We start from the raw sequence: 12,379 nt of genomic DNA on the forward strand, positions 1-12,379 counted from the left end.
AAGGAATCTATAACAAAAAAGGCTTCATAAAAATACCATACCCTGTGGACTGCAATTGACTTGAATCAGTTTCATTCAATGACCGAAAAACAGTATAGCCTAGGCTTACTTAAAATTAGGGTATAGGGCTATGCACGATCTGTTTAGAGAATAACACTCTAAAGCTGTATTGCTGAAAGGCAGTTTCAATTGTGCACTCATTTTGATTAAATTGTGGTCTCATTTTACTAAATTGTGTGCACAATTTAATATATTGTGTGCTCGTTTTACTACAGAGGGCTCATTTTACTAAATTGTGGTGTCATTTTATTAGATTGAGTAATCAATTTAGTAAATCGTGCAAATATTCTACTATACCGATACGTACAATTGACTAAAGAGTGGGTGTGTTATGTATTGAGAGCACAATTTAGTAAAATAAGTTCACTATTTAGTCAAATGAGTAGGCCTACACGTTTTCTGAATATACACCAAAATATCTTGCAATGATCCCTCCAGGGTTCCATGCAGTTGGAATTTCATGCTGTTTTTATGTGTAGTTCTATTTTCTCATTCTGCTCATGTAGCCTAATGTAAATGAGAAAATCAGCAGGTCAAATATCAATGGTTAGTCCTCCAGTCCAGTAACCTAGAAATCTAGACGCGCCCCTAGCGGCAGCAAATTACATTTGCTGCCAGGGCTACCAGTCCAGGGGTCCAATGAAATTATTCGTTGTTGCTTGCGTCATAAGACCTGAAGAGCGCTGTAAACTGATGCATTGCATGCTAGGTTGATGCTAGTATTAGCAACATGCTGGAAAGCCACAGGGCAATACAACTGAGCTGAAGTGAAAATGGAGTAATTTTACATGATTTTAAGGGATTATTGTGTGTGCACTATTTAAATTACCATCATATCTTAATTTATACGTATTTACAAAAGTAATGGAAGAAGCCGAAACCTCCGAGGAGGCCCTTGCAAAACAGCATCGTAAGGAAAAGAAAGACTTACAAGGTAAGACAACTGATTGTACTTGGCTGGATCGTATTGTGCTGGCTAACTTATTCCCACTAACGTTAAACCGTACGTAGCCTACATATTGTTACCTTACTTATTGTTACCTTACAAAATTAACCCAGCTTTAGCCCTATTAATTGAATTTACTGAACATGTCATGAGCCTAACGTTACAATGCAGCAATAGTCAACAAAGTAGCTAGGTAGCAAGCTAACGTGAATGAAGTTATCATGTCCCTGTTGCCAAGAGGGCAATATTATTTAACGTTAACGTTAACTCTTTCTCGATTGGTGGTATGCGAGCCGACCACAGTAGGCTACTGAATATCATCGTTAAGATCTGGTGGTGACAGCTGGAGAGTGAATATGAACATGTTTCTATACTCACGTGCAAACTGAACGTCATTTTTTGATATTGCTAAATGAGCAACTTAGCTTTATTGTTCAGATTATTGGGAACTGTTCCTCTGAGTTTTAAATTTGTTTCCAGCCAAAATCCAGAGCATGAAAAATGCTGTTCCTAAGAATGACAAGAAACGGAGGAAGCAGTTGACAGACGACATCGCCAGACTAGAAGCCGAACTCAATCAAAAACATGAGGAGGAACTCCGACAGCTCACCAACTCCACTGTCACAGACAAGGTACAGTGCTTTACAATGTGAAGTGTTTTTAGGGTTGACATTACAACTTGTCATGTAGTCTTAAGTTGATATTTTTTCCCTTTTGTATTTTCATGTTGTATTTTGTATTTTTTATGTTGCTGTGCATGCAGGTTGAAGAAGTTGTAAATGGAATTGAAACTATTGGTTTGGATACAGAAGAGCAAAATGATGGCAAACAGAGTCGCACCTCTAAAGCACAGAAAAGACGGGTGAGCATGGGTTTTCACTTCAGGGGAATGGTTGAACGCTTTCAACTAAAATTAATTCTTGCATATCTTCCATTTCTTACTTTTGTCAAATTGCAGCTTCAGATTCAGAGATTTGCTTGGAGCTCACAAAATCCATGATGTTTTATTTTTCTGTTTAATTCCTAACAATATTTGGGTGCCATTTTTTGAGCAAAACGTTGTTGTTCACATGAAGGCTTTGTTTGTCTCTTGTCTAAGCATGCATGCTTAAATTGTTCGAGATGTTGCTGTTAGGAAGAAAAAAAGAACTTACCCCTTGTCTTTTGCCTATTAAGTTTCTGGATCCCAACTGGACCCCTATCTTTTGCTTGTTATGTCACTCTTTCCCAACCTGGTTTGATTACCTACAGGAGAAGAAGGCGGCCATGGAGAAAGAGCGAGAGGCCCGCATCGCTGAGGCTGAGGTGGAGAATCTCCAGGGCTCTCGGCACCAGGAGGGCCTGAAGCTGCAGCAGAAGCTGGCGGAACGGCAGCTCCAGATCCGGGAGATCCAGTCGGACGGCCACTGCATGTATCGCGCCATCGATGACCAGCTGGCTAGTAGAGGGCAGGGTATGGGGCTGAAAGAGCTGCGTGCACAGACTGCCAATTACATGAGGTGCCACACTGACGACTTCCTGCCCTTCCTTACTAACCCAAACACTGGGGACATGTTCTCAGCCGGTGAGTACAGGTGTAAGGGTGGCATCTGGACTGCACTGTACACTACTCAATTATATTGCATAGTTCTGGAAAAAAATAAAAATACCGTCCTTTTAAAACAAGCCAAATTTCAACCCTCAGACTTCTACGTTTACATGTTAAAGAATGTTTTTGTAAAATAAATTGTGTTTTGGGATTATGAGCTCTACTGTTGTGGGCAGGGTAGTGTGCTGAGAATTGTTTTTGCATGGCAAATAATATAATTCACTGCTGCTGTTGTTTTTATTATTATACTTGTAGATGAGTTTGAGAAGTACTGCAGTGATGTGGAAAGTACTGCTGCCTGGGGAGGACAGCTAGAGGTGAGTATAGAGTTGGTTCAGAAAATACTTTCTAAAAATGGACTAAAAAAGTAAGATTACTTTATCAGTAAATTGTTCAACTGATAGATAAAGACACCAACCAGGGCTAGACGCTAAGAGGATTTTGCACTCATGAAATGCACAGAACACAGTCCCTATTCTTGAGATTGCCTACAATTAACATCTGCTTGCTGAAGGAAAAGAAAAATGGGGACAGAAGTATGTGATTGAAATATTGTGATTCTCAAGTAATGGCAGAAGTGCTATTATTTGTGCCAACAGTGAATGAATTTGTGAGTTTCTTCATCTACCCTTTCCTGATATGTGGTGCTACATTTGATTGAGCTTTAACTGTTTTTTGCACTCTGTTTTCAGATAAAACAGACATTAACTGCTATACACCATTTCCATTATTACCAAATTAGTAAATAATGCACAGGTAGTAAAATCGTTTGGGCTTCTCAAGACAACTTTTCTAGTGTCCTAGTGACCCTGGCACACATTATTCTAGATTTTCTACAATGATGCCTATGTTTCAGTGTCACTCATGTACAATGATCAGCTTTCCAGAATCTCTTTTAATAATTCCACACAATGCATAGAAATGTGAAATGTTTTTTTTTTTTTTTTTTTTTTTTTAAGTAGTAATTGATTTTGTCTGTCATCATCCTCTTTCACAGCTGCGTGCCCTTACAGAGGCACTAAAATTGCCCATAGAGGTCTTCCAAGCGGATGCTCCTTTGATAAAGATTGGGGAGGAATATGACAAGCTACCAGTTGTCCTTGTGTAAGCACTCTCATGATTATTGAATACATTACACAAAATATTTAGATAATTTATAACTGACAGTATAAATCAGTATAAATCTTGCTGCATGTTGTCTTGAACAAATCCATGCTACAGATGACATGTAAATAGGATTTTACAGTAAAAAAAATACATTCTAAGACTCTTAAAACAAATGTGTTGAAAACAACACAACTTGTGTTGTTTTTAACACATCTCTATGTCCATATAGGGACAATACAGTTTGTGTTGTTTCCTTTTTTTATTTGTTACACAATATGTGTTCAAAACAACACAACTTACGTTGTTTATTAACGCATCTCTGTGTCCAGATTGGGACAACACATTTGTTTTAAGAGTGAACATTCTGAATTCAATAAGTGATTTGCACTTTATCTTTCAGCTACATGAGGCATGCGTATGGTCTTGGAGAACACTACAACTCTGTGGAGCCTTTGAAAGAATTGTCAAATGAGGATGAGGGCTGAGAGTCCTTATGTCTTAAGCTCCTGTGATTTTGACCCAACACTGAAGGGTTTCTTATTGCCTGACCCACTATGCCATTGAGTAAATCAGCTCCAATGTGTCAAGAAGTTCTGCCACGAAAAAAGACTTCAAAACAGCAGTGGATAAGATAAAGAAGTGCTTCATATCTTCGAATGCTCTTGAGCCCTAGTCTCAGCAGTGTAGATGTCTGTTGGCTTGATGTTCATATAGACTTGGTCCTTTCTGTTGGAGCATATCAAAACCATGTTTTCATTGAAGACGGTACAAATTGAGGAGGAGACTGAAGTGAGCTAATTTTTACTGTAAATTATGCCTGTAGGTTTTACGTAACCATTTTGTTTGGTCTTAAGTAACCAGCCATTATGGGGAATGGATTTATGTGATGAAAATTCATTAACAGTATGTTGGCCCAATGGTATGCTTCACTTATTTGCCATGCATCAGTGGAAGACTTCTCACACAGGGGAACCGCAGTGTTTGTTTGGCTTGAAATAAAAAGTGCATTCAGCAAACGATCAAACAAACAGTCATTCCTTTTTCCCTGAAAACTGAAATTCTGTGTAATGCTCTATTTCCGCACTATGTCATCTTGTTTAGTAAAAGTTATGGGATTTGGTAAGTAAGGAGTAATTACTAATAAAAGTAAGGAGCAATTACTATTATTGTTATTATTATTATTATCATTATTCTTATTCTTATTCTTATTCTTATATGAAGACCATAAATGATGGAATGACTACTTTCCATTAGCGACTTTTGTCAAGACAGCTGTACATATCACTTGCAAGTCCACAACTCAAGAGGGTTATGACTCAACCTCAAATGTAGTGTGCTCTCAAATCTATATTTAGAGTGGGTGTAAGCTCATATGGATGAATCTAAAGGAACACAAACCCTTGCCTAGAATAGCCTATGTGAATGCAAATTAATCTTTGAAGTGCTCTTCAATTCCTCCAATGATCTGTAGTAATCTCGTTTTAGAAACCAAAGTAAATGGGTAGGCCCATGGACGGATTATGAAGTTTTGGGCCCCTGGGCCCAGTTGTATTAAGGTCCCCCATTTATTGTTGCATACGTGGGAAGGGGGGTTTGGGGGTCCTCCCCCAGAAAAGTTCATTTGTATGATCATTATTACATTCCATGCAGGATATACACAGCCTCATACATATAACATATAACACACCCCATACCCCAACCCCCCCCCCCCCCCCCCCCCACGTTTCCCTCCCTTCTGGTGCATTTTGGGGATGGCCAATACTTTAATTCAATCAGATTCATAGCCTACATTCTGATTTGCTGATATTGAGGCAATGATTCCATGCAAAGGCTTGGGCCCGGTAGGCCCGTGCAGTAATCCATCCCTGGCTGGGCCTAATCTAAGGCTTATTTAAGGGAGTAATAGAAGGCGATAGCAAATACCAAGATGAAACAATATTACCAGCAGTGCATTTCGCCTGAAGCACCACTGCAGTCAATATATTTACATGTATAGGTGACTGCAGTGGTGCATATATATATATATATATATAATTGTTTTTTTTTTTGTAGCCTATTATTGCAGCTCATGCTTGTGTGGCAGCAAACTGTAGCCTATTGCCTTTCCATTTATGTAAAGTAATTGCAACAGGGGTTTGCATTTCTATTGTATTGGTTCCTAATTCTGATATATTTTTGGCCGGATAAAACTCAGTCTCTCATGCCACCAATCTAAAAAAAACACGACCTCTAATGGTCTGCATGGGAAAAAGTCGGGGGAAAAATTTAGAACCAAGAACACTTAACAGTTTGCGTCTGGTTTCTATGGGAACGAGTTCTATGAAAGAAATGGCGAATAATTTAATAATAAGGGCTTTAAGCGCAAACGCAAAATCTTTCAGTCTAAGTTCGAGAAAGATTTCAGACTTGCCTAAATCAATTGCACGCTTAAAATGCATTTTGGCACTACATTTAAACAACAACCTTCTTTCAGTTTTACCAACAGAACTGCAGTCACTACAACAGGTGGGTATCCTAGGCCTATCTGAATGAAAACATGACGTTACTTTTGACTTATTTTGACAGTGAATGTAGCCTATGAATGTAAATATTGATGGTGTTTTGACGCATGCTAACCTCTGCAGTTGACAGAGCTAAACTTGGGAAATAACATTCTTCTGGAGATTCCAGTGGTTCTGAAGCACCTGCATGCATTAAGAAAGCTGTATTTGTTCGGAAACAAGATCGAAAGTTTACCACCAGATATTTTCGGTAGGTTATGTTTTGGGAATTTAAGAGCGACGTTTTGTTCTGGGCAGACCCATTTTGTCTCACAATCAGGCCATTTGTCAAAATTGAAAAATAGTTTAATAAGAATATTCATCAAAGATAGCCTAGTTTTATGCACTTGTGGCATCATGCAGTATCAAACCATAGATATACAAACCCTCTTTATCTTAACTGCAGGTTCAATGGTTTTATGGAGCATGTGGGTGCTCTATAACTTGGAGCACTTTTTGTGGATCCTTGATGTAGATGCAGTAGGCCTAGGCTATCTTAGCTTTTAAGAAGTCACTCTTAATTTATTATTTTAATTATGAATTACGATGTATAATAATGATGCTTTTGCATAGTCTACAAGGAAAGACTGGCAGGTAGGCAGGTTATTTTTAGGTGGTTTATAATAATAATAATAATAATTATCAGGCCTATTATTATTATTATTATTATTATTATTATTATTATTATTTACAAAAATATTTACAAGCTGGCAAGATCATGCTCATGGCTAGGCTGGTGCAGTTTATTATGGACATATTTTAAGTTGTCTTGACAAGTGAAAACATTATGAAGAGTGAACTCTACAGGGAATATCAACTGTCCTCTACAGAAGAACTACCAAACCTTACACTTCTCAATGTGAACCATAATAAAATCAAAGTCATACCTCCACAGATAAAAAGGTGGGTACACAAAATAGCCTACATGCCTCCTTCATGTCATGACAATGTATTCATAAAAAGACATTCTTGACAGGATTATAATGATCATTTTGCTAATCGCAGGTCTACTTTCTTGCAGCCTTGTGAATCTGGAGATTTTCAGTATCATGGATAACCTGCTAGAGTGTGTCCCTGCTGAGCTAGGTTGTCTTGTCCAACTAACTGAAATCAATCTGAACAACAACAAAGTGTCCTCCTTGCCACCAGTGTTGGGCAGACTGTCTAATCTGAGGAAACTGTACTTGGCAAGAAACAACCTGTATGAACTGCCAGAGGTACAATGGTGTTTGTGAAACTTGTTTCTAGTGATTGTTTGAGAATGAACTACAAACCATACGTTTTTCCCCTTTCCGGTTTTGTTGATATTTCATTTTTCCCCCATTTAGGGCATTAGTGGCTGCAAAAGTCTCAGAATACTGGATGTTGCTGGAAACCTTCTGACCATGTTTCCTACTGATGTATGTGGTTGGTGGCTAAAGAGATGGATGAACACACACACACACACACACACACACGCACAGTGATTGGAATTGGTATTCCTTTATAAATTACATCAGGGGCTAAGATGAGCTTGTCAATTCCATTTCTGTGCTGAATACTTTTTTTGCTCATCCAAAAAATGTACAATACCAATATCTGACTATCTTCATTTACTTAATAAGATAAGGAGAGAAATAATAGACTTTGAATTTTCCACTAACCGTCTTGTTTCCTTTTGTGCCTCAGTTTGGTTTCCTTGCCCTGGAGGAGCTGCTTTGTGAGGGCAATAGTCTTGTCCATGCAGAACTAATGACGTCTGTTCAGGAGATAGAGGTTTTGTCATTAAAGGTGAGTTTGAATTGCAGGTAGGCCTACTCTCTCCCATTGTATAGTTCTCCACTGTAACACAACAGGCATAGACCAGTTATGTAGTGTTTATAATGTGTCATTTGTATTACAGAATACAATAGATACAGTATATTAAATTAGAAGCAAAATGGTAAAATGAACAAAATAAGACTGTATGTCCATCCATTGGTGTCAGAGCCATTAGGCCTATATGAGAGTGGGACAGGACCCACTCACTTTTTACTATTATTAGTTTGGACTTGGAGTTGATAACAGGTTAGCAACTATGGTTTTGGGAAACGCGCCCCAGAGCTAGAGGCTACTGTGGGTGAGGCTGTATCTGACTGTGATGACCTGAGCTTGTTCCTATAGGAGCTGGCCGCACGGGAGGTGCTGATGGAGAAGAGGAAACAGTGTTCGGTGGTTCACCGGACACTACCCCTCTACCCTGAACTGGTCAGCATGCTGTCTCAGTGGGGATGGTGTGCCGTCTGCCACAAGCCCTTCCTCACCACCTGGTTGGAGTGTGTCCAGTTTGTCAACCTCAAAAAAGTATGAACCACTTGGCTTCACACTTCAAATCTCCAAACTCTGAAAACTATACTATATAAGTGCCTATTGAAATGGCTTAAGTTAAACTTAAATTTGGAAATACACACACACACACACATACACACACACACACACACACACACACACATACACACATACACACATACACATACACATACACATACACATACACATACACATACACATACACATACACACATTTTATTCTGGTGGCATTGCTTCTACCCACTGGGAAATTAATGGACAACCAACAAGCTGTAGAAATTCACGGACAATGCACACAGTCGATTTTTGCAGTGAATATACAGTATAACAGCATATAACACACATGCAAAAACAACTAAAACAACCTACAATGCCTTGTAATGCATACACATATGATAAAATGCCCCATAAATGTATTTTAATAGCATATAAGAAGTGCAATGTATGCACATTTAATCTTAGAGGAGAACATGCCTTGCAATAACCAAATGAGGTTAATTGTGTGTACTGAGAATCTCGGTAACACATTACTTGAAGGGTGCATGCATGGCACATTCATAAAACCACATAAAGGCCTCATAATATATTCAGGAAGGAGTGAAGCAACATTCATGCATCATGTTACATTACTATGGTAGGTTGCAAAGGAAGGTCATTTTCTTTTAAATGAAAGTCCCCTAGGCCTACAAATATTGGCTCCAAATGACTTGGCCTGGCCATTAGTCTGTAGTACAAACTTCAAAAAGTCACTTGTCCAATGGCAATGATTTCAAACTGCACTTTAGTGTTAAAGCAGTGTTCTACTTTAAAGTGTTCTAGTGTTCTACCTTAAAGCAGTGTTCTACTCATAAATGGAAGAGATGAAATAGAAATATAAAATGTGTAAGCATAGAATCGAGCTGTTCCTGATATACTATGCAAATCCCTCTGTATGCTTCTCTCAGGACATGGGCATGAAGAGGAACTTGACTGTGCCAGTTCGAGCAGTCCTGTGTTCCTACACCTGCTTCAATGAGAAAGGCCACTCATACTATGGAATTGCATCAACAGTTTAAAGTGAATTAAAATCCTATTTCATTTGCAGATGTGTTCTGGATGTTTCTGCGGTTGGATTTAAATATCATATAGATTGTCTTGTATAAAAGCTGTGAAATCACATTCTCAGTACCTTTGTTATCCAGCAGATGGCAGTATGAGATCACTGACTTTGGGCTGAACGCACACTAACACTATGTGCATGTAACATGTTATTGCTCAGTGTGGATTCAGTGGAAGTTCAGAATTGTGCCTCGTTTAAGTAAGACTTTTGCCCATAAATATTTCATGACATTTTAGAAAGGATCTCTTCTAAAAAGCATCTCAACCCAGTCTTTAAGCTAAGATTTTTTTCCAGTAAAAACAACAACAACAAAAAAATCCCCTCTTATCACGCCAGAACAAAACACCATATGTTACCTGTCTGTCAGTTTGTAAGATTACATACCAGCCCCTTCCATCTTAAATGAGTCCGTCCCAGATTTATTCATCCATTTTGCCTTCTTTAGATGCCCCTCACAGTCCTGGCAGTAGATTGTGTTTAACAATATATTCCCCACCACCTGTGTGCCACCACCACAATCGCACCTCGTTTCAGCCCACAGCACAAAAGCACACTTTGTTTCCACCTCCAGTTCAGGGCAGTGGCATCTGTTCCAACCTGAGAGAAAACTTCATTTCTCTGCATTAATTTTCCATCCAGGCCTCTTGAGCTTCTGGAGCTGTCTGCAGAGTTGGGCCTGATGAATTATGCATCAGGTTTAATTGCAAACCCAGAAACTAATGACTTTGGACTGGTTAACAGCAGGGGAACCATACATCTCTGCAAACTGAATGAAAAATCAGTCCAGGAGAAAAAAAAGCCGCTAATTGATGAATAATTAAGGAGGGGGCTACAGGGCATAATTGTGACATTTTGTTTCAATCAATTCAGCAAGTGCAGGGAGAGAAAAGTGCACTTAGGAAATAATGACGTCCAAGAGGATGTCCAGTCAGAACGAGCCAAAGGTGCTCGGCCTTTTAGACGGCCATTTATATCCCTGAACAGACCTACTTTCTCTGAAGCACAGGTGGAGTGAGTGCTACTGGCCATCAGGCTGACCAAATCCACAGGAATTTATCTTCAATTTATCTGTATATTCAAGCACATCAACAGAAAACATAAATAGTACACCATAGCAGTCACTTTCTGCTAATGCCCCCATGCTGGTAAGGATTTCAGTACCTCCTCTTGTTTTTTAAATTTAAACTATAATTTCTATGGTTTGCACCATTATGACACATTAGTCATGTTCAATTAGGATCAAACACAAATACATCCTTTGAAATTAGGCCTGCCATGAAGCTTTTCATGTGTGAAGACAAACCCACCCTATGGATTCATAACTTTACATCATTAAGTCATTGTGCTATGAAAGTAGAAATATAATACGATGTCTATTATAGGCTAAAAGAGCGAATTTAAAGTGTTAGTTCCTCTTTGACATTTAAGTTCACTTCATGGATGTTGCATGCTGCATTAGATGTGTGGTGTTTGCAGCCATTGATGCACAATGCCGTTGTTAGCTTCTTCCAGCTGCTAGGGGTAACAGATGTGTGGACCCCATCTTAAAATGTAGTCAAACAAATTCTGCTGGTCATTAAGTCAGTGTGGCGGAAATGAAGGGCATCGGAGCAGCAGGCTCTTTGGCACCCATTTGGCCGCCTGTCTGTCTGTGTGTGTGTGTGTGCTGGAGGACCACTAACGGACCACTAGAGTAAGTAAAGGCCACCGTATGATCACCCCCTCCCCCCCAGCACCTCCGTCACGGGCAGGTCACTGCTGTCCACTGCCAACACTGAGCATGTGGTTGTGAGTTAGAAACCTCAGTGTATGTGAATTTAAAAGGGACGTGTGGAGAGGGAGAAAGGGAAGAGATGAGAGTGAGTGAGAGAGAGAGAGGAGGGGGAAGAGAGGAATGGAACATGCATTATTCTAAAGACCAGATGTTGAGTCCTGGGGCAGGAAAGTAGCCTGAGGATGTGTCTGGTGTCAGCTCCTCTGTCCATGAACCTCTCTCTCTGTGAGCAGGCAGGCGGCTTTGGTAATACAGTACAGCTCATCCAGCTCCTGTTGTTTTTGTAACCTTGTTTCACACAAACAAACATGTGCTCTGAAAAACCTATAAAGAACACACACACACACACACACACAGATGTTTGTAATCAGTACATCACCAGTGTGTGTGTGTGTGTGTGTGTGTGTATTGACACTTCTGGATTGTTATCACAGGAGGACTGCAGACTGCAGCGCGACCAGAAGCCAGAGACTTGTGCCTGATATTATAATTGCAGTAGTTAGCTGGTTCTGAAAATGACTTGGGGAGTATTGTCTATCATGAAAATATCTCCGCCACCTCGTCGGGTAAAAGGAGGCGATGAATAAAGTAGCTGTGCATAAATTTTAATTTCAAGAGCTCAAAAAGTGGAGGGAGCTTCAGGCAAAGTCACTCAGAGTGATGTATGGGAAAGATGGAGAAGTCTCGCAGTGGCCCCATTTTAATAGTCTACATTAGGCGTGTATGCCTCTAAAACCGAAGAGATTCTCCCGGCTGCTACTCTCGCTCCGCTCTCTCCAAGGAAATCAGATATGAACCTCCCAGCTGCTCCTATACACACATGCTCGCACACGACTGCAAACACACAAACACACACTCGTAAACAAAGACACTCAACACAATTTACAACACTTTCTTCTTAGATTGTCTTGTCTGTGCTTCTTCATGGTTATACTTT

General features: G+C 39.6%; 2 protein-coding genes across 2 annotated transcripts; both read left to right on the forward strand.

Annotated features, from left to right (window-relative positions):
* Positions 1–750: 750 nt before the first annotated feature.
* otud6b (OTU deubiquitinase 6B) lies at positions 751–4,835 on the forward strand. The gene is made up of 7 exons (XM_076301436.1): positions 751–994; positions 1,487–1,638; positions 1,770–1,868; positions 2,258–2,570; positions 2,850–2,911; positions 3,592–3,698; positions 4,102–4,835. Exons 1-7 carry the CDS (start codon positions 925–927, stop codon positions 4,184–4,186), a joined length of 888 nt encoding a protein of 295 aa, XP_076157551.1. The 5' UTR covers positions 751–924; the 3' UTR covers positions 4,187–4,835.
* Positions 4,836–6,029: 1,194 nt separating this feature from the next.
* Positions 6,030–9,624, forward strand: lrrc69 (leucine rich repeat containing 69). Its single transcript, XM_076301768.1, has 8 exons — positions 6,030–6,206; positions 6,326–6,452; positions 7,072–7,144; positions 7,263–7,458; positions 7,570–7,641; positions 7,910–8,011; positions 8,384–8,563; positions 9,514–9,624. The coding sequence occupies exons 1-8, from the start codon at positions 6,030–6,032 to the stop codon at positions 9,622–9,624; spliced, it is 1,038 nt and encodes a 345-aa protein (XP_076157883.1).
* The last annotated feature ends 2,755 nt before the right edge of the window (positions 9,625–12,379 follow it).

Source organism: Alosa pseudoharengus, unplaced genomic scaffold (assembly GCF_046254945.1).
Source record: "Alosa pseudoharengus isolate Yale_2024_CS ecotype anadromous, Long Island Sound unplaced genomic scaffold, YU_APseudo_1.1 YU_APseudo_1.1_scf_23, whole genome shotgun sequence".
Classification (NCBI taxonomy): Eukaryota; Metazoa; Chordata; class Actinopteri; order Clupeiformes; family Clupeidae; genus Alosa; species Alosa pseudoharengus.